Here is a 22,938-nt window from a genome sequence, read left to right as displayed (position 1 = left end):
ACTTACATGACTCGCACGCTGACTCGCATGACTCGCACGCTGACCCGCACGGTGACTCACATAACTCGCACGGCGACCGGCGTCATGGCCATCCACACCGTAACGGTCCGTATTACGGCAAACCACACGGCGGTCGTCGTTATGATGACCACGCCGGCCACGACATGCCCTCTGTGAATCCGTACGGGTCCGCCCTGGGCTCGGGGTACGGGTATGGGTTCCGCAACTTCCAGTCACAGACCTGCCCTAATCAGACGGACTACTACGATCTGACGAGACTCTCCGCGGACCCGTCAGGATATCCCAGGTAAGTACGTTTAGAGGCTAGCTCAGGTCGACCTTGCTATTACAAAGATAAAATACCAGTTGTTGAGATCAGAAAAACCCCAACAACAATTACACAAATGGGGGGACATCGTATGATGTTCGTGCGACGTGTGCAATTTGCGCACGAAAAAAATTCCTCGCACGCTCACGCCAACTGTGACCTGTGTCGGCATTGGTGGTATCGTGGTTAAGTCATTGGACATACGGTTGGTAGATACAAGGTTATCAGCCCGGTACCGGCTCCCACCCAGAACTACTTTTAACGACTCAATGGGTAGGTGTAAGACCACTACACCTCTCTCTCTCTCTCTCTCTCTCTCTCTCTCTCTCTCTCTCTCTCTCTCTCTCTCTCTCTCTCTCTCTCTCTCTCTCTCGTTCACTAACCACTAACAACTAAAGCACTTTCCTGGACAGACAGCCCAGATAGCTGATATGTATGCCCAGGACAGCGTGCTTGAACTTTAATTGGACATAAGCACGGAAATAAGTAGACACGAAATGAATGTGTCCGATCGCCGAGAACCTGTTTTGTCGCATCGTAGAAGATGAACATGTCAAACAAACTTTTTTCAATGGAGTAGACGCTTAGAGCAAGTCAAGCTTAGAAGCCTACACACTGGGACGTTAAAAAGCTTGCAGGATTACATATCCCTGTCCCAGGTCAGACCCCCGATCCTATCGGAGGCCGGACTCGGGATAGGCGTGTTCGAAACCCCTAGTGGTATATGGGCACGTTAAACCAGTTACTAAGCTAAGTAGGATTACATGCTGAGATGAGGTTTACTCAACCAGGGACCTGCGACTTATTGTCCACTGGATAACATATCTACAAGCTCACAGGCTCACGCTGAGACGTTCAGGGTGTAGAAAGTTGAACGTTTGTTTTGTTTAACGACAACACTAGATGATAGATCACATTGATTTACTAATCATTGGCTATTTGATTTTGGGGCAGGACATAGCCCAATGGTAAAGCGTTCGCTCGATGCGCGGTCGGTCTGCGATCGATCCTCGTCGGTGGGCTCATTGGACTATTTCTCTTTCCAGCCAGTGCACCACGACTGAAATATCAAAGGCCATGGTAGGTACTACCCTGTCTGTGGGATGGCGCATATAGACAATCCCTTGCTGCTAATCGAAAAGAGTAGCCCATGAAGTGGTGGCAGCGGGTTTCCTCTCTCCATATCTGTGTGGTCCTTAACCATATATCTGACGCAATATAACCGTAAATAAAACATTTTGAGTGCGTCGTTAAATAAAAAACCAACATTTCCTTCCTTCTATTTGATGTCAAACATTTGGTTATTCTGACATATAGTCTTAGAGAAGAATCCCGATACATGTGTTTTGTTCCATTAGTTGCAAGGGATCTTTTATACGCACTTTCCCACAGGCAGGGCGTCGCATACCACGGCCGTACCGGCCTCGGTGGCGTCGTGGCAGGCCATCTGTCTACAGGCTGGTAGGTACTGGGTTCGGATCCCAGTCGAGGCATGGGATTTTTAATCGAGATACCGACTCCAAACCCTGAGTGAGTGCTCCGCAAGGCTCAATGGTTAGGTGTAAACCACTTGCACCGACCAGTGATCCATAACTGGTTCAACAAAGGCCATGGTTTGTGCTATCCTGCCTGTGGGAAGCGCAAATAAAAGATCCCTTGCTGCCTGTCGTAAAAAGAGTAGCCTATGTGGCGACAGCGGATTTCCTCTAAAAACAGTGTCAGAATGACCATATGTTTGACGTCCAATAGCCGATGATAAGATAAAAAATCAATGTGCTCTAGTGGCGTCGTTAAATAAAACAAACTTTACTTTACTTTACCACGGCCTTGGTACACTGGCTGGAACGAAGAGAGAACATTGGGTTATTAATCATCGATTATGAGGTGTCAAACATTTGGTTATTCTGACATATAGTCTTAGAAAGGAAACCCGCTACATTTGGGGGGGTTTTCCGTTAATAGCAAGGTATCTTTCCCACAGAGAACAGCAGACTCCACGACCTTTGCTATACCAGTCGTGGTGTACTGGCTGGGACAGGAAACAAAACCCAGTGAGAGAATGAGTCCACTGAGCTGGGTCTATCCTACAACGCAATCACCCCAGGCAAGTCCTCTACCGACTGAACTAGATCCCGCCTCTTTCGGATTTAGAACTTCCCAAGCTTGTATAAATCCACAGGCTTATAAACATGCACGCCGACATAAGGCATGACTTGTGTAATTTTACGTTTGTTTTCTTTGGTATACCTGATGTAACGTTTATATGAGGGTGTGGTCTTACAGTGGGCTTTCATCCACAAATATAACCGCCGTGTAGATAGCCAGCCCTCAAAACCCCAGGCTATATATAAACGGCCGCCGTGTATATAGCCACTTCTGTGTTAAGAAACAAAGATGGCGGCCTCCATTATGATTGTATTTATGGAATCCATCTTTGTGCGCAATATCTAGCACGACTGGACCTCAGCTCAAAAAAGATCGTTGAGGAATGCGGAATCTGGCAAGTTCAACAATCGGGAACTTTAAAAAAAAACCTATATATTATTTCATTTCAAGTTATTGTCGTGTTTATATCCAATTAAGGTTCAAGCACGCTGTCCTGGGCACACACACCTCAGCTATCTGGGATGTCTGTCCAGGCTAGTGGTTAGTTGTTAGTGATTAGTGTGAGAGAAGAGGGTGTAGTGGTCTTATACCTACCCACCGAGTCGTTAAAACTTATGTCCGATTGCTTGACCACGACATCATCGATGCTAATTTTTTTTTTAAAAGGCCATGTGTGTATTATATTAACGATATTATGTGATGTACAAAAGGTGAGATGTTGATCACTCGTATGTCTCTCCGTCTGTTTCAGCATGGAAATTACCGATGAGTTGAACAACCGCCAGGAACTAGCTAACTGTCTGCACGAACAGTTATCGACGGAAGGCGATTACCACGTGCCACAGGACCCATAGTAAGCCGGGTGACGTAGATCATCAATCACTCACCGTATATTAATTACATGTCTATAAGTATGAGATGAATGCATGGTGGATACTGGTGGGGGGGGGGGGGGGGGGGGGGGGGGGGGGGGCTGGAGTGTACAGAATATAAAGCCATTACAAGACAAAGCCTAGATATTCATACATATGGATCTGACCCGAGGATAAACACCTGTTCCCGGTTGTTATTTTTTTTATGATTATGATTTGATTTTATTGTTTATATATATATATATATATATATATATATATATATATATATATATCATATAATATATTACATTTTCAGTGCAATCAAAGTATGTGATATTTTTCAGATCACATACTTTAAGAATTTGATAACTTTGCAAATTAGATGTAAATTAGTCGAGGTCTCGGCACTAGGTTTATTGACATTTAAGCAAACGTACTTAGGTGACACTCCATGATTGACGTATGCATTCATAGTCATCAAACCGGCCTCGGTGGCGTCGTGGCAGGCCATCGGTCTACAGGCTGGTAGGTACTGGGTTCAGATCCCAGTCGAGGCATGGGATTTTTAATCGAGATACCGACTCCAAACCCTGAGTGAGTGCTCCGCAAGGCTCAATGGGTAGGTGTAAACCACTTGCACCGACCAGTGATCCATAACTGGTTCAACAAAGGCCATGGTTTGTGCTATCCTGCCTGTGGGAAGCGCAAATAAAAGATCCCTTGCTGCCTGTCGTAAAAAGAGTAGCCTATGTGGCGACAGCGGGTTTCCTCTAAAAACAGTGTCAGAATGACCATATGTTTGACGTCCAATAGCCGATGATAAGATAAAAAATCAATGTGCTCTAGCGGCGTCGTTAAATAAAACAAACTTTACTTTCATAGTCATCAAATAAAAACATTTCAATGGCAATTTGACACTGAAAGCTGTCCAGCGTTCAGAAAACAAAAAACGTTAGGCATAACTTTATTTTGATGTTTGACGTCATTTCCATTCAAAAATAGGCCTACACCGCGCCACATATTCTTACGTCATTTGAATATGTAGTAATGGCGGACTGGAATTAAAGTTGCCTGTACAGTTTACAAAAACACGTTGTATTAAGCTTGAGCTTATATGATAAAGAGATTATTACCCTCGTGTATTTCGGTATCGTCAATATCATATATTAGGAATAAAAATAATGTATTATGCGAGCCTCTGGCTTTTATTCCTAATATATGATATTGACGATACCGAAAAACACTCTGGTAATAACCTCTATATATATTTTTTTAAATTTCTTTTTAGCCTTAAACAATAATTTTTTGCTCTATGTGCGGTATTTTAAATTCCTGAAAATATAAAATAAAAAATAAAATATCACCCCACGCCCCTATTTTGAAACAAAATTTAATAAAAATCTAGCATTTAATAACTTATAATGGTCTAAACGGCAAAGTTAAATCCAATGGCAATAGTAATAGTATAAGAAAACGAATTCCGAACCCAGAATAAATAATAGTAACATAAATATTACATTTTCTTCAAACACAGCAATTTTATGATAAAATGAATGAAGTTTCAGAGCGTCCAACAAATTACGCAAAGCCTCGATTGACCTTCATTTTTCGAGGTAACGAAATACGTGACCACATTATACATTACATTTATTATAATTATTCAAAAGAAATTTATCAAAACAACAAAAACAACCACAAAAACCCTCATAGACATATCTCAAATTCTTCTCCTGCATCTTAACAAATATTTACCTTTTTAAAAACATCAAAGCATAAACTTTTATATGCAGGGGCGAATACATGATTGTCCCTGGGAGCGAGTGCAACTTTAAAAAATGGGTATATATATATATATGTCAATCGTCCCCACTAACACGAAAACAATTATAATAATTAAAAGCTGACCCCGAGATTCAATACAATACACATCGAAGTTTAGGTCTCTAAGGAGCGAACTCCCAGCATCCACTCCCCTTGGATCCGCGCCTTTTGTGTTTTAGCCATTGCTGTATGGCCTCCACGAGTCCAACATATTGGACACGAGTACTCGAGGGTCAAATTCGACCAGGACCCAAGTACCCGACACTTACACTAGATGATAATGAGACTAAGGAATAAAGTAAAATAGCATTATGCATCTTCATTTCAGCGCTGAACATGAATGCCAAACCATTCCAATTTACTGCATTTAGTAAGCATTGTGACCGATGGACGGACGGACGGCCATATTAAAAGGAGAAACTAGCGTTTAAGCATATAATTATTGTTTAACTTGTATTGCTGATTAGTTAACTGTTGAACTTAATGTCCTACATTGTTTCACTTGTTCGGGTACTCGAGTCTTGTGAACGGACTCGAGTCTTGCTAGACTCGGCCCGTGCACGAGTACTCGAGTAGACCTTACATCGCTGTCAGTTGTAGGGTCTCCACGAGTACTCGAGTAGACCTTACATCGCTGTCAGTTGTAGGGTCTCCACGAGTACTCGAGTAGACCTTACATCGCTGTCAGTTGACGTGAAGCGGGTGAAATTCGGTGCACGTAGCCGTACAGCTCCCAATTGAGCATAGCCATATCAATACGTTTTCATGGTTGTTGATTTTTGTTTTCAGCTTGACTCACTCGAAGGACATCTGCCCGAGTTACGAACTGCCCCTCCACAGTTTTATCAGCGACACTCGCGGCTTTTGCTGGGTCCTCCAGGACTATCAGACGTTGTTCCACTTCACAGAATGCGTGTATGTATATTGATGTGTTAGCTAATTTTAGAAACCTGTGTGCATCATGTGGGTACAAATGCTATCCGAATATAATGAAATAATTTAGAGCCTCGTATAAAGTGCATGTGAATGTAATATCCATCATCCATGCTTGTTTTGCTCAGCAGGCTTGCCATATGTAAACATAAACAAGAGTTGCCTCCCATGAACAAACAATATGAGTTCTAGATTCCAGAAGTAGAATATATGTACATGTATATGCATACAAAACACATACTCATACGCAAACATACACGCATGCACAAATTCAATATTCATATATATATGCAGATACATTTTATTGTTATATATGTACATAGAGATACATTTAATTCTTATATATTTTACAAACATAGACATTTTATTGTTATATATTTTACATACAGAGACATTTTATTGTTATATATTTTACACATAGAGACATTTTATTGTTATATATTTTACACATAGAGACATTTTATTGTTATATATTTTACACATAGAGACATTTTATTGTTATATATTTTACACATAGAGACATTTTATTGTTATATATTTTACACATAGAGACATTTTATTGTTATATATTTTACACATAGAGACATTTTATTGTTATATATTTTACATATAGAGACATTTTATTATTACATATTTTACACACAGAGACATGATCATTTTGTATCTTTCATTATATATGTATGTATGTATGTATGTACATGTGTATGTATTGTCCATAGTTCTTTTCGACTAATTTCGTTGCACGTTTGTTTTTCTGCCTTGCCAGATACCACAAGTGCGACCACTGTGATAATATTTTTTCGAGCAACAAGGAAAACCACTGTGTCAAGAAGTACCAAGTGTTTGGCATGCACGCCTTTTGCGAGGACCTAGAGGTCAACAAGAGAATAGTCTACGAGAAAGTCCTCCTCCCTGTCGCCTGCCACTGTAAACAGGTCTACTGCTACAAAGACTACTGATGTCATATTCTTCGATGATTGACCCTTTATAGCGCATTAGCTATGAAACCTGATGTACATTTTTTATGTTGCAGATGTAGTGTGACCGTATCGATAGTTCTAGTACAACCCAAGAGAGTTTTTTTTTATTTTATTGTTTTTCCCTTAATTAAAACACGATGTTGTATTTAACTCCTCTTTTTTTTACATTTATTTGTATTCAACCTGTTTTTTATGTTGGTTTTTTTCATGATGTATAATCCAGCAGCGGAGAGGATTTCGTGAATTATACATGCATACTTACATACATACAGACAGACAGACAGACATACATACGTACATACATATACACATACATTTTTTCAATGTTTTTGGTTTATAGAAACCATTAATCAGAGTGTATTTCTTGATATGTGTACTTCAGTGTAAAACTGCGTTTTTTGCAGACATATATAATCATGTTGGTGTACATATACTAAAATAGTTATACAGTACTATATTACGCGTTCTTTTAACGTGTACATAGTCATATTATAAACATCACACATTTCAACCAAAATCACCGTACACTTTACACGACAGTACAGGTATCATAGACTTGCTATGCTGATATTTAATCTGACAATTTTTTTATATATTTTGTTCAATAAAATGTATTTATTTTCCATATATTTGTGTTTTTGTCAATTCGATGTTATTTATACCAATTTTATTACATGTACATGTATTATGGAATACACCACCTCCAAAATCTACAGAGGTCATAACGTATTTCCATACAAAAGAAATGTTTTCTCATATTTGGCATCTTTGACAATTAGTGGGGCGAGACGTAGCCCAGTGTTAAAGTGCTCGCTTGATGCGTGGTCGGTTTGGGATCGATCCCCATCAGTGGGCCCATTGGGATATTTCTCGCTCCAGTCAGTGCACCACGACTGGTACTATTCCTACATTTGGTCTTCGCATTCAACGTTTTTTGTCGCTTTCCAACATTGATTTATTTGACACTTGGACACTTTGGAAACATATTTTGTTTTACCACCAACTAAAATTGTGTTTGATCTGGCGCATCTGAAGAAAGATCGTACAGATACTATTGTGTACAAGCAATTGTTCATGGAAATTCAGGACAGGTACCGTGATTACATTCCTGTGTATACCGACGGATCACGGGATGGGAATTCTGTGGCTTGTGCTACAGTTTTTCCATCAGACACATCACTTTCCATGAGATTGCCTGACTCAGCATCAATTTTTAGTGCTGAAGTTTAGGCAGTCATTAAAACCTTGGAAGAACTAAAGGATTCTAGTACATCCAAATGTATTATTTTCACCGACTCACTTTCGTGTCTCCAAGCTTTACGTAATATGAAGCTGGACCATCCCTGATACGAAAGGGTGTCTTTTTATCCATTGCCAATAAAGTTATTGTATTTTGTTGGGTGCCCAGCCATGTTGGCATCAGGGGTAATGAAAATGCAGATTCAGCTGCCACGCCTGCTTTGGATTTGCTTCATGCCAGGGTTGGTGTGCCTTATACTGATTTTAAAAATAATATCAACAAATTTATCTTTTCGACTTGGCAACATGATTGGGACGGTGCGGTTGCGAACAAGCTTCATTCTATCAAGCCAGTCTTGGGAGAGTGGCGGTCCTCCTATAGACAGTGCAGGAAGGATAAAATAGTCTTGTGTCATGCTTGCATCGGTCATACATATTTGACTCATGCATTTATTTTGAAGAAGGATCCTCCACCTCAGTGTGAGCACTGTCAGTGTACTCTGACGGTGCGCCACATTTTTGTGGAATGTAAGGTATCTGAAAGAAACTCGAAAAGATATATTTGGACCACGAAATGTGATGGAATCCTTTCGATTTCATCCTGAATTTGTCTTACAATTTTTACGCGATACTGCCTTTTACTCTAAATTTTAATTTTATATATCTGTGATATTTGTATTTTTGCAGAGTTCTTTACACTGTGTTTTAATATAATTGTTGAATTTTTATATTCATATTGATCATCACATTGTATTTACAGTTACCATAGTTTGACACCCAATATCCGATGTATTTTTCGTGCTGAGGTGTCCTTAAACATTCATTCATTCCACGACTGGTACACCAAAGGCCGTGGTATGTGCTATCCTGTCTATGGGATGGTGCATATAAAAGATCCCTTGCTGCTAATCGAAAAGAGAAACCCATGAGGTGGCGACAGCGAGTTTCCGTCCTCAATATCTGTGTGGTCCGTAACCATATATTCGACACCATTTAACCGTAAATAAAATGTGTTGAGTGCGTCGTTAAATAAACCATTTCCTTCCTTTGACAAAGAAATGTTTTATTTAACGACGCACTCAACACATTTTATTTACGGTTATATGGCGTCAGACATATGGTTAAGGACCACACAGATTTTGAGAGGAAACCCGCTGTCGCCACTACATGGGCTACTCTTCCGATTAGCAGCAAGGGATCTTTTATTTGCGCTTCCCACAGGCAGGATAGCACAAACCATGGCCTTTGTTGAACCAGTTATGGATCACTGGTCGGGTAAGTGGTTTACACCTACCCATTGAGCCTTGCGGAGCACTCACTCAGGGTTTGGAGTCGGTATCTGGTTTAAAAATCCCATGCCTCGACTGGGATCCGAACCCAGTACCTACCAGCCTGTAGACCGATGGCCTAACCACTACGCCACCGAGGCCGGTTCCCTTTGACAATGACATTTACTTCATAAAATGTGTTGTCAAAAACTGTGTAATCCATATTATTTTTATACATGCATCATGAAACTGGTGTTACATTATGCCATTTGTGGCTTCTCGAAATGAGCAGCCGGTGTTGCGATAACGATCACGTGTAGAATAACACCTTATTAAAATTAGCAAAATGTACTGTGTTTAAGTGGCGTTAAAGAAAACATTTAATAATATATTTCTATCTTTCCATGACATGATCTTGCCACAGGTTTTATCAGTCATACTTCCGGTTTGGTGTTATACACATTAGTCCCTCCAACATGGGTCTAGGATCGATCTCCACCGGTGGTCCCGTTGGGCTATTTTTCATTCCAACCAGTGCTCCACAACGGGTGTACAAATGTTAAATATAATAGGGATCAATCCACTATTCACAGCCAATATAATCTAGTAGTTTGTCGTCGATAAAAAAGAAACGAATTCCCATTTTCTTTATTTTATATTGGCAGGTCCGCTGGAATATCTGGAGTTGGGGGTGGGGTGGCACGATCTCTAGTGGAGGGAGAGGAGGAAGAATCCATATTTGTATTTTTATTTTTGTAAAGTAGGAGAAAAAAACACCCCCGTTAATTTTCGTCCATAAGTGGGGGCACAGCCCTCCTCGCAGGATATCCGGTTCCTACGAACTGGTTGGTGTCTGACCAAACATATAATACTGTTGAGTACCACTGCCTGATGATAATGACTTAAATTAGTGCACAGCTCAAAGCTAGTTAGTGTACAGCCCATTAGAGCTAGTTAGTGCACATCCCATTAGAGCTAGTTAGTGCACAGCCCATTAGAGCTAGTTAGTGCACAGCTCATTAGAGCTAGTTAGTGCACAGCCCATTAAAGCTAGTTAGTGCACAGCCCATTAAAGCTAATTAGTGCACAGCCCATGAAAGCTAGTAAGTGCACAGCCCATGAAAGCTAGTTAGTGCACAGCCCATGAAAGCTAGTTAATGTACAGCCAATTAAAGCTAGTTAGTATACAGCCAATTAAAGCTAGTTAGTATACAGCCAATTAAAGCTAGTTAGTGCATAGTTAAACAGTTTTTAAAAAGTTTGGTTTCTTTTACGACACCACTAGAGCACTTTAATTTATTAATAATCGGCTATTGGAAGTCGAACATTTAGTATTTTAAACATATAGTTCTAGAGAGGAAACCCGCTACATTTTACCATTTGTAGCAATGGATAGTTTATATGCACCATTCCACAGAAAGGATAGTACATACCACGGCCTTTGATATATCAGTCGTGGGTGCACTGGCCAGAACGAGAAATAACCCGAAGTGGATCGATCCAGGCAAACGCTTTACCACTAGGTTACGGCCCGCCCAGTTAGTGTACAGCTGAAAGCTAGTTAGTGAACAGCTGAAAGCTAGTTAGTGAACAGCTGAAAGCTAGTTAGTGCACAGCTCAAAGCTAGTTAGTGCACACCTCAAAGCTAGTTAGTGCACAGCTCAAAGCTAGTTAGTGAACACCTCAAAGCTAGTTAGTGCACAGCTCAAAGCTAGTTAGCGCACAGCTCAAAGCTAGTTAGCGCACAGCTCACAGCTAGTTAGCGGACAACTCAAAGCTAGTTAGTGCACAGCTCAAAGCTAGTTAGCGCACAGCTCACAGCTAGTTAGCGGACAACTCAAAGCTAGTTAGTGCACAGCTCAAAGCTAGTTAGTGCACAGCTCAAAGCTGGTTAATGCACAGCTCAAAGCTGGTTAATGCACAGCTCAAAGCTAGTTAGTGCACAGCTCAAAGCTAGTTAGTGCACACCTCAAATCTGGTTAGTGCACAGCTCAAAGCTAGTTAGCGCACAGCTCACAGCTAGTTAGCGTACAACTCAAAGCTAGTTAGCGTACAGCTCAAAGCTAGTTAGTGCACAGCTCAAAGCTAGTTAGCGCACAGCTCAAATCTAGTTAGTGCACAGCTCAAAGCTAGTTAGAGCACAGCTCAAAGCTAGATTGTGCACAGCTCAAATCTAGTTAGCGCACAGCTCAAAGTTAGTTAGAGCACAGCTCAAAGCTAGTTTGTGCACAGCTCATAGCTAGTTAGCGCACAATTCAAAGCTAGTTAGTGCACAGGTCAAAGCTGGTTAGCGGACAACTCAAAACTAGTTTGTGCACAACTCAAAGCTGGTTAGCGGACAACTCAAAGCTAGTTAGTGCACAGCTCAAAGCTAGTTAGTGCACGGCTCAAAGCTGGTTAATGCACAGCTCAAAGCTAGTTAGCGCACAGCTCACAGCTAGTTAGCGTACAACTCAAAGCTAGTTAGTGCACAGCTCAAAGCTGGTTAATGCACAGCTCAAAGCTGGTTAGCGGACAACTCAAAGCTAGTTAGTGCACAGCTCAAAGCTAGTTAGTGCACAGCTCAAAGCTGGTTAATGCACAGCTCAAAGCTGGTTAGTGCACAGCTCAAAGCTAGTTAGCGCACAGCTCACCACTAGTTAGCGTACAACTCAAAGCTAGTTAGTTCACAGCTCAAAGCTAGATAGTGCACAGCTTAAAAACTAGTTATTGCATACCTCAAAGCTAGTTATTGTACTGCTTAAAGCTAGTTAGTGGACAGCTCAAAGCTAGATAGTGCACAGCTCATTGGCGAAGTGCGAATCCACTACTGCCTCCTCTTTCTCCTTATCCATTCACTTTTAAACCCCGAATTTGTCAGAACTGGCTGCAAACTGACAGATAAATAATTGAAAATGATTCTTTGGAAGGCCACGGAAGAGTATTAGGGCCAAAACGTTTTGGGGGGATTGTTGTTTTTTGGAGTTGTTAACTAGAAATTTCGAGATAGTAACTTGAAATTTTCGGTTAGTATCTAAAAATTTCTAATTAACAACTCGAAAAAAACTATTAAAAAATTGTTTCGCTTGGCCCTAATATGCTCTTCCGTAGAAGGCAGTAACTGTCGGAGAAAAACAAATACATTGGAAATAAAATAATATTTGTTTAATGACATCATAGCACGAAGCGGTATCTTGGTCTTCCGCCTGTAGGACAGTGCATATAGAAGGTATTTGGCGATTTCCCAAGACACACCTTGATTTTTGTCCCACCACCTTTCGTATTTGAAAGGAAGGACTTAATCCAGCGGTAAAGCGCTCGCCTGATACGCGGTCACCTGGTATCGAATCCCGTCGGTGGATCCACTGGACTATTATTCGTTCCAACCAGTGCACCAAGACAGGTATTTAAAAGGCCGTGATATTTGCCGTCTTGTCTGTAGGAGGGCGCATATAAAAGATCCCTTGCTACTAATGGAAACATGTTGCGGGTTTCCTCTCTAAGATCATGCCAAAATTGCCAAATGTTTGACATCCAATAGCCGTTGATTAATATATCAATGTGCTCTAGTGGCGTCATTAAACAAAATAAACTTTAACTTTTCACATTTGCTCGTATCCACACAACACGACTGGTAAACAGTGTGAGCCGCCCCTCATAAAATCCAGGCTACATCAATGACCAAGGGGGGGGGGGGGGGGGGTGTCGAATCATGACCCATCGCAAAGCTTAGATTAGTTTTCTCCCACTTGGAAACACGCATTTCCCCTAAAAGATACATCTTATGCAAATTATATTCGAATACCACTCCCCATAGAAGCTTCATTCGCTGAGAAAGTTAATATATTCTGTACATTTAAGATGTCATGGTGTGATATAATAAATAATAAAACAGACCCTTTTAATTTGTTTTACACTTGTTTATTCATAAATATAACAACATTCACAAGCGTAAATAACAGGTATTACGAATACATTGCATTAATCACCTTTATGTGTTAATTAATCACAGATAAAACAGAAAAAAACACCTGTTTAATAAGAAGCATGTAAACATAACAATAGCTGTAAGCTATGGAACCCACACAATACATTTTAACCCACTTACACGATCGTACATACAGTGGCGCAATGGAAGGGCCAAGGGGTGCAAGTGACATAAGACATATAAGACTTCATAAGTCTTTGAGAGTATATAATTATGAAAATGTAATGAGATACAGTACCATTAATATGTAGGCTTGTTACAATGTATCACAGACTGAAGTGCAATGTAGCCGGTTTTTTGGTTTAAAATTTAAATTATATGAAATAAGTTTTCACTGTTTCCATTTACATACTCATATTTACATAGTTACGCAGATAAGTAATTATAATATATTGACATATTTAAATAAATATTTATTAAACATTCCACTTGAGTAATGTCTAGGGATAATTTTTGTATATTTTTCTAACTATGCCTTTTAGCAATTAAAAATATCAAGATTACTTGAAACCGACTACAAGTATATGAGGATATATGTACAAGCCAGTGGTGGATCCAGAAAATCCGGGGGGGGGGGGGGGGGGGGGGGGGGGGGGGACATGTTTGGAGGGGGATCGTCAAAAAACGAAAATTAATATATAATAAAACTATAACTGTCTCAAAATTTAGAGCCCCCTTCTAAATCCGCCTCTTGCAAGCAAAAATTAATCTAATACTATTACACCCTCTTATCTCCTCCACTGACGCTCACAGTACAATCCGCCTGAACGGAAGCTCTGGCCTCGCTAGAAACCTCTGTTCAGTTGTAAATAAACAGAAAAAAAACGAAAAAAAACAAGAATACAAAAAACACCCAATAATATAATCTTTCATAACAGACAACCGGCACGCAAACACAGCTTTCAGACATTTTTTCTTTGTCTCTCGAAATTTTGTTGTTGTATTCATCTTGTGTTTTTGCAAACTTCCTGCTCCTACTACCTGTTAGTAGCGCCAGTCCGGGTAGCAGTAGACGGCCTGGCAAAGGCAGTTGTCGGGTACGATGATGCGGTCGTAGACTATTCTAGCGCCGGCAACGTTGTTTTCGCAGTAGGCCCACACCCCGGCGTATCTGTGTGACCGGATGCACCGAGTTTCAAATGTTTTGTCGTAGTTTTGACGGCAAAGACGACAGAAGCGATGCCTGTTGGGTAATAAAAATAGTAAATATATAAGAATAAAGAAGGAAGGAAATGTTTTATTTAACGACGCACTCAACACATTTTATTTACGGCTATATGGCGTCGGACATATGGTTAAGGACCACACAGATATTGAGAGAGGAATCCCGCTGTCGTCACTTCACAGACTATTCTTTTCGATTAGCAGCAAGGGATCTTTTACATGCACCATTCCACAGAAAGAATAGTACATTCCACGGCCTTTGTTACACCAGTTGTGGAGCATTGGCTGGATTGTAAATATAAATAACACGCATAAGCGCACGAGACCGGGGGGGAGGAGACAATTGACCCCCCTAAGTGCTGGAGTAAATCCTCAAATTCGGGCAAAAACGAGAGATATTCTTTGAATGTGCTTGAACTTGTGGCATTCTGCCAGAAAATTATTTGTAATTCATGTAAAAATGCGGAGTCATTTGTTCGCTATCATATATAGCTGTGTAGCTGTTTGAAAAACTGTTGTTACCCAGATTCAAGCATTTTCGTTTAATTCGGGCAAAAATCAGTCTGCCCTCGCCCCCGTCCCCTACAGAAATGGGGGACTAGACTATGATAACACGATAAAATTAACACAAGTAGGAATAATTCATGTTCGCAACTATGACTATACCTATATAGTCCTGTTCACCGGGAACGCCTTTTTGTTCATGCTACAAATTCTGACATACAATGTGTACCCATGTAAAACGAGCGAGTATGAAACTTAAATGGTTGTAATGACGCTAGACCAATTCGTGCCATTCTACTAGCAGCAGATATAAACTTCCGGGTACTTACTGGCACGTGACGATGTAAACGGGCTCCTGCATGAGCTGAAGGAACCAGCATCTTCCTTGGTTTAACGGGTTGGCGCTGAAGTAGCTCTGTAGGAGAGCAGACGTTTTGTTACACGTGTCCTTCACGTGTCCCAGCCTGAAAGAAGAAGGTGATCCTGACGAAAGTGTGTTTAACGACACTACTAAAGCACAGTGATTATATTCAGAGGCGGATCGGGGGGGGGGGGGGGCAATAGTTATAATTATATATTAATTTTCATTTTTTTACGACTCCCTCCAAACCTCCCCCAAAGTTCCCTTGGCATTCCATCTCATGTCACTGACCCCCCCCCCTCCCTAAATGGAATTTCTGGATCTGCCACTGATATTAATCTTCTAGGCTATTGGATGTCAAATATTGGTAATTCTGACATATTATAGTCTTAAAGCAAATCCTCCACATTTGTTCCCATTAGCAACAAGGGATCATTTATATGTACTTTGTCACAGACAGGACAGCACATACCACATTGATAAACCAGTTGTGAGTCAATGGTTGTAACTAGTTGGGGAAAAACAACTATTCTGAGAATGGGTCCATCGAGAGAAGGAAGGAAGAAAATGTTTTATTTAACGACGCACTCAACACATTTTATTTACGGTTATATTGCGTCGAACATATGGTTAAGGACCACAGAGATATGACAGAGGAAACCCACCGTCGCCACTTCATGGGCTACTCTTCTCGATTAGCAGCAAGGGATCTTTTATATTCACCATCCTATAGACAGGATAGTACATACCACGGCCTTTGTTAAACCAGTTGTGGAGTACTGGCTAGAACGAGAAACAGCCTAATTGGCTCACCAACGGGAATCGATCCTAGATCGATCGCGCATCAGGCGAGCGCTGTGCCACTGAGCTACATGCCGCCCCCGGTTTCATCGAGAGAGTCCCATCTTACGATCAAAGCATCTCAAGCAGACGCTCTATCCACTGGGCTAAATCCCGCTCCGAGAAGAAGAACAAAATAGTTTGTTTTGTTTAACGACACCACTAGAGCACACTGATTTATTAATCATCGGCTATTGGATGTAAAACATTTGGTAATTTTAACATAGTCTCAGAAAGGAAACCCGCTACATTGTTTTTCATTAGTAGCAAGGGATCTTTTGTATGCACCATCTCACAACCAGGATAGCACATGCCACCACCTTTGATATACCAGTCGTTGTGAACTGGATGGAACGAAAAATAGCCCAATGGGACCACCGACGGGGATCGATTCCACACCGACCGCGCATCAAGCGAGCGCTTTACCACTGGGCATACATCCCGCCCCAAGACGAACAAAGTGGAATAACAGTAGAGCTCAAAAATTGTATATGTTATGAGCAATAAATCATTATGATTATGCTGTTGATGATGATGATGATGATGTGGATCATAAATTGTATAGATCAAATATCATGTTTAATACAAGGATGACCCATAAGTTCGCTTCATTGAATTTAACATATGCAATTTGATGATAATTTATTGAGAAACTATATATATATATATATATATATATATATATATATATATATATATATATATATATATATACACACACACACACACACAGTTATATATATATATATATATATATATATTCAGCGCGTTAGTTTAGGTTTAAAATTCAATATGTTCTTATACAAATTGTAGCGTTATTCATGATAACATTTACATTCCAATCCATCGTTTTCCTTTCAACACAAATGGATTATCAAGATTTTGAAAAGAATAACGTAAATAAACAAAATTATACATAACAAATATGGAATATGATGATGTGTGTTTGTGCGTGAGATGCATACAGCATATGTGCTATATCCAGTGCTTATGGAATTAATACTCACAAAGGATCCACAAGCGGTAACATGGGAACAGTGATAGGTGTAGCCGTCATATTCAAACAGGAAGCTACGGCAACGGTGTTGTTGAGCTCGGTAGTAATATCTGCCCTGGAAGAAAATATAGTCTAAATTAGTGTGTATGTGTGTGTGTGCGCGTGTGTGTGTATGTGTGTGTGCGTGTGCGTGTGCGTGTGTGTATGTGTGTGTGCGTGTCTGTGTATGTGTGTGTATATGTGTGTATGCGTGTGTGTGTATATGTGTGCGTGTGTGTGTATGTGTGTGTGTGTATGTGTGTGTATATGTGTGTTTGTGTCGGTATGTGCGTGCATGCGCGCGAGCGTACGTGTGAAGGTGTGTTATGTATGATGATACTCTAACAGACATCTAATTACTAGCATTTTATTTCTGGTGGGTCTGTCACAGTTTTTGCCATAGTTTAAAATAAATTTTATTTTTCCGGTGGAGAGTATATAAAAATGCCACCCTCCTCCCCCCTCCCCATACGATACATTTTTGTCCAGTTAATAATACTTTGAGATGAAAAGGAAGAATTGGATTTTTTATTAATTGCACACTATCGCTTTATAAATTACAATGTAGGCCTATATACATTTGTGCATCTCATCCCACAATTATCCATCCGTTTTCTTCGCCTTCTGCATCACCTAACATACATCGCACTTACTCTGGGTATCCGGTTGCGATAGCGCTCCATCTGTAAATGTCCTCATACACTGTTTGGTTGGGACAGAACCGGTGTCCACTGCGTTTGTTGTAGGGATTTGAGTTGTGAGAGTGGCCTTGGTTAGTAGACTGGTAACCACCTCCATGTCGTTGTGTGTTGTAGCCAGTGTTGCTACCATGTGACGGGTATCCACTGTTTCCACCTTGTGATGGGTATCCACTGTTGTAGCCACTATTACCACCATGTTGTGGGTATCCGCCCTGCGACGAGTAGCCACTGTTTCCGCCATGTGATGGATAGCCACTGCTGCTTCCGTGAGATGGGTAGCCACTGCTACTTCCGTGAGATGGATAGCCGCTGCTGCTTCCGTGAGATGGGTAGCCGCCGCTGCTTCCTTGGGATGGGTAGCCGCTTCCCCCAGTGTTCGAGCCGTAACCAGTTCTCTGGTTGTTGTAACCACTGCCTCCGCCTCCGTGGGTATTGTACCCGCTGCCTCCTCGCTGAGTGTTGTAGCCACTTCCGCCTTGATTGCCGTACCCACTGCCTCCCTGTGTGTTGCTGTGACCGCCGCCACCTCGGTTAGTGTTGTGGCCAGAGCCTTGATTGGTGCTGTAACCAGAACCTCCACTTCCCTGATTACTGTGGCCGCTGTTTCGTCGCGTGTTGTAACCACCGGTGTTTCCAGTGTTCTGAGTGTTGTAACCACCAGTGTTTCCGGTGTTCTGAGTGTTGTAACGACCAGTGTTTCCAGTGTTCTGCATGCTGTAACCACCAGTGTTTCCAGTGTTCTGCGTGTTGTAACCAGTGTTTCCAGTGCCTCCAGTGTTTCCAGTGTTCTGCGTGTTGTAACCACCAGTGTTTCCAGTGTTCTGCGTGTTGTAACCACCAGTGTTTCCAGTGTTCTGCGTGTTGTAACCACCAGTGTTTCCAGTGTTCTGCATTCTGTAACCACCAGTGTTTCCAGTGTTCTGCGTGTTGTAACCAGTGTTTCCAGTGCCTCCAGTGTTTCCAGTGCCTCCAATGCCTCCAGTTCCTTGCGCATTGTAACCACTGGTTCCTTGAGTATTATAACTGCTTCCTCCAGTCTGCATTTTGTAACCACTAGTTCCCCCAGTGTTCCTTGCCTGGCTGTTATGGCTACCTGGGTTGTTACCCTTGCCTTGGAAATAAATTTGGAAAAAGGCAGATTTCTCTGGGTATTCTGTTGTTTCATTGTAAGTACTTTCTCCATCAGAGCGTGCCAGAAGCACAATGGAGATTATTATCAAAGTTATCTGAAATATATAAAATATATAAACAATTTAAGTAATGTGTAATTAAAGAACCAGAACGTAAATTTCTCCGTGTGGTGCAAGCTAAATATTGTTTTTGAGAGACAATTAATAATAATGAGTTTAATAATTTAATATTTACCTAATTTAATATTTTTAAAAATGTTTTAATAAGAGGTGCATGGACCGCGCAACAAGGTGGACGGGATCGTGGGGACCATGGCTGTTACTCTGTTCAGAAGGCTGGAAATGTATTTAAACTTGAAACGTGTCCCCGAAACAGCCACCTCACCCGGACCCCCTCCCCCCTAAATTTTGTGACAGTTATAAATTTATTATATATTAATGTTAATTGTTTTACGATCCCCTCCAAACTTCCCTCCAAGTTCCATTGGCATTCCGCCTCATGTCATTGTCCCCCCCCCCCCCAATGGAGTTTTTGGACCCGCCACTTAATACTGTGGGGTGGGGATGTGGAATATTGATATTTATGGGTCATAATTTGTTTGATACATTGCATATAGCATTTTTAACCACATTTTTCGCCTATGGGATTTTATTTGGAATAGTACAACCTGTATTTCGAGATATTCAAGTTGTGCGAACTATTTCCAGTGATGAGAGTTCGTTCAGACACTGCAGATACGAAGATTATCCGTTTAAAGCTAAACGAAGGTATTATTCGGTTAATTATTTTAGTTTGGCTGGACATAGGAAAAAAAAGGACAATAGTTTTATATGCCTAGTGTGGCTGCTTCTGCAGCTACCGTGTGGTGTTGTTGCTATTGCTACTACTACTGCTACATAGGGTTGGGTATTACCAGTAATCTTCGTACTGCGTCTAGCCAGTGCACCACGACTGATATATCAAAGGTCGTGGTATGTGCTATCATGTCTGTGGGATGGAAATATCCCTTGCTACAAATGGGGGAAAATGTAGCGGGTTTCTTCTCTAAGACTACATGTGAAAGTTACCAAACATCGGACATCCAATAGCCGATAATAAATAAATGAATGTGCTCTAGTGATGTCGTTAACCAAAAGAAACTTATTGCGATATGTTGCGAAATGTGCATGTGTATTGTAATACGTATTGCAATATATTTGTGAAATATTTGAATGTTTGAAAAAAGAGAGTTATATTTACGGTTATATTGCGTCAGTTATATTAAAGATAATATAATGTCGATGTCTGTATTGTTATGTTGAAAATGGCCAGGACACTGGTAGGTCTTAGTATTTTGGGGCAGAATTTAGCTTAGTCGGTTGAGTGCTCGCTTGAGGTGCTTGCGTCGCAGGATCGAACCACCTCGGTGCATCCATTCAACTAATTGGATTTTTTCTCGTTCCAATCAATGCACCACAACTGATCAAAGGCCGTGGTATGTGTTTTCCTGTCTGTGGGAAAGTGCATATAAAAGATCACTTGCTGCTAATGGAAAAATGTAGAGGGTTTCCTCTGATGACCACGTGCCAGAATTACTGAATGTTTGACATCCATTGGCCGATGATTAATTAATCAATGTGCTTTAGTTGTGTCATTAAACAAAAAAAGCGTTATTTGTTTTTTGGACAAGTCGCCTCGAACGTTACTATTCTATTCTGATCATTCTGATATTACGCATATCAAAGGAAATGGCTAATTTAAATTTAAAAAATATATATAATGAAATGTGCTTTACAAACATTTCCGATTTAAGTTACGGAAACTCCGATGGTGTTGGAAAAATCGGTTCTCGAAAAGTGTTCCATGATATCTTGTATCAGGACTTTTGGATTGCAATAAATCGTCTGCTACCGATAATAAAACCATTTAATGAGTGTATACATGTATTTGTATCCAATGCATACCAAACTTTGGTTTTACGTGAAACAGTTTTATCTTGGGTGTTCTGCAATAAGTGTAAAATGTTTTAATTACTAAAATTACATATTAATTATGTTTTCTCGTTCAGAATATCAGTATTTGTATATCTAACATGTTTTTGGTTGTCTTTATATCTTAAACTAACCCAAACTCGATTTGGTCTCCAAATAACTTCGTTCATACAACAAAACAAAAAAAGAAGAAAGATAGTCAGTATTATAACTGCCGTGTGTGTCAAGGTCACAGTGACACACTAAATGAAAAACCTATAATTATGGTATGCCATTAAAAGTAGTTGGTAAATTATGCTTTCTTAGGTATATGTATATTCCACGAAATGATAAAGTCATTTAATGAGTGTATACATGTATTTGTATCCAGTGCATACCGATGTTTGTTATGACGTGAACTCTTTTTATAGCGACTATCCCGAGTTTTCTGCAATAAGTGTAAGATGTTTCCGACTAATAAAATACTGCAGAGTTGTAAATGTTAAAATTTAAAAATATCACCTTACTAAATATGTGACTTCACAGGTTATTCCTGTGGTCCCTTTATATTTATATATATATATATATATATATATATATATATATATATATATATATATATAGGATATAAAATGAAGTTTAAACTAGTACAAATACTAGAACGACCAAAACACAATTTAAAATACAGCAACTAATATTGTATGAAGAAAAAAATTAATAAGTAATTAAACCTGTACGTTGACATCATCTTAACAATTGCCAAAAACTCAGGTTAGTCCCTTTAATATCTATAGACTATATTAAATCACTTAAAAGAAGAAATATCAAAGATCCGAATTAGTGCACACAAATTAAATATAGAAACCGGAATGCATGGGAAAATTGACAGGGCCGAAAGAAAATGCACTATTTGTAACTCTAATGATATAGAAGACGAATATCATTTTATCCTTATTTGCCCACCACTATTACTAGTATACTATGTTAATTTTACCATTAATTCTTAAATCACTCTTCACCTGTATTTATATATTTGTATATATATTGTGATTATATATGTATGTATTAATGCTGATAAGGTTTTTTTTTAACTTAATAAAGAACTTAAACTCGTAGACGTACCTTCATAGTTGCGTTTTCCTGTGCACACCGTATCGTGTTTTGAAGATGCATTAAACGTTCTGTTGGTGGCTGTATTTATACAGGCATACCCTGCTTCATTTCTCACACTGCTTGGCTCTTCGGTGTTCCTCCTTAATTCCTCTTTCTGTATTTCCTCAAACTTTCTCATCGACAAGTAGTTAATAAACCAATTATTCTGAACCGTGATTAGTTTTGATTTACTTTATCGTTTTGTGAATTGGATTATAAGTCCATACAAACTCGAAGGTGGATGAAAGACTCGCTTGATTAATGGATACCTTGTCCTGCTGTTTCATCATGCGGGTATTTGTAAATGACCAGCATTTGTCATGTTGACCGTGTCAGTATGACAGGGAATGAAATCCCGACAGAATCTGTTCGGACGTCTGGCGGCCGTTAAGCATGTGATTATCTTAATCCGTGATTATTTGTTTCTCTGAAATCGTGGGATGCATGCAGGACCGTTGTTTATACGGCTTCTAATGGATAGTGGTTCAAATCACTGGCATTAAAGTTGGTAGGTACTGGGTTCGCATCCATGTACCGGCTCTCACAACAGAATGAGTTTTAAAGGTCCACTGAGGATGTTTTTGAAGGGGCGTCGGAACGAATT

At 40.2% G+C, this 22,938-nt stretch overlaps 1 protein-coding gene across 1 annotated transcript; it reads right to left on the bottom strand.

Annotated features, from left to right (window-relative positions):
* Positions 1-14,480: 14,480 nt before the first annotated feature.
* Positions 14,481-22,473, bottom strand: LOC121374617 (uncharacterized transmembrane protein DDB_G0289901-like). The gene is made up of 4 exons (XM_041501723.1): positions 22,305-22,473; positions 18,055-19,213; positions 15,494-15,628; positions 14,481-14,679 (listed from the first exon to the last, which is right to left on the bottom strand). Exons 1-4 carry the CDS (start codon positions 22,471-22,473, stop codon positions 14,481-14,483), a joined length of 1,662 nt encoding a protein of 553 aa, XP_041357657.1.
* Positions 22,474-22,938: the final 465 nt, after the last annotated feature.

This window comes from Gigantopelta aegis, chromosome 6 (assembly GCF_016097555.1).
Source record: "Gigantopelta aegis isolate Gae_Host chromosome 6, Gae_host_genome, whole genome shotgun sequence".
Lineage (NCBI taxonomy): Eukaryota > Metazoa > Mollusca > Gastropoda > Neomphalida > Peltospiridae > Gigantopelta > Gigantopelta aegis.
This window is presented reverse-complemented; position numbering and strand designations above follow the sequence as displayed.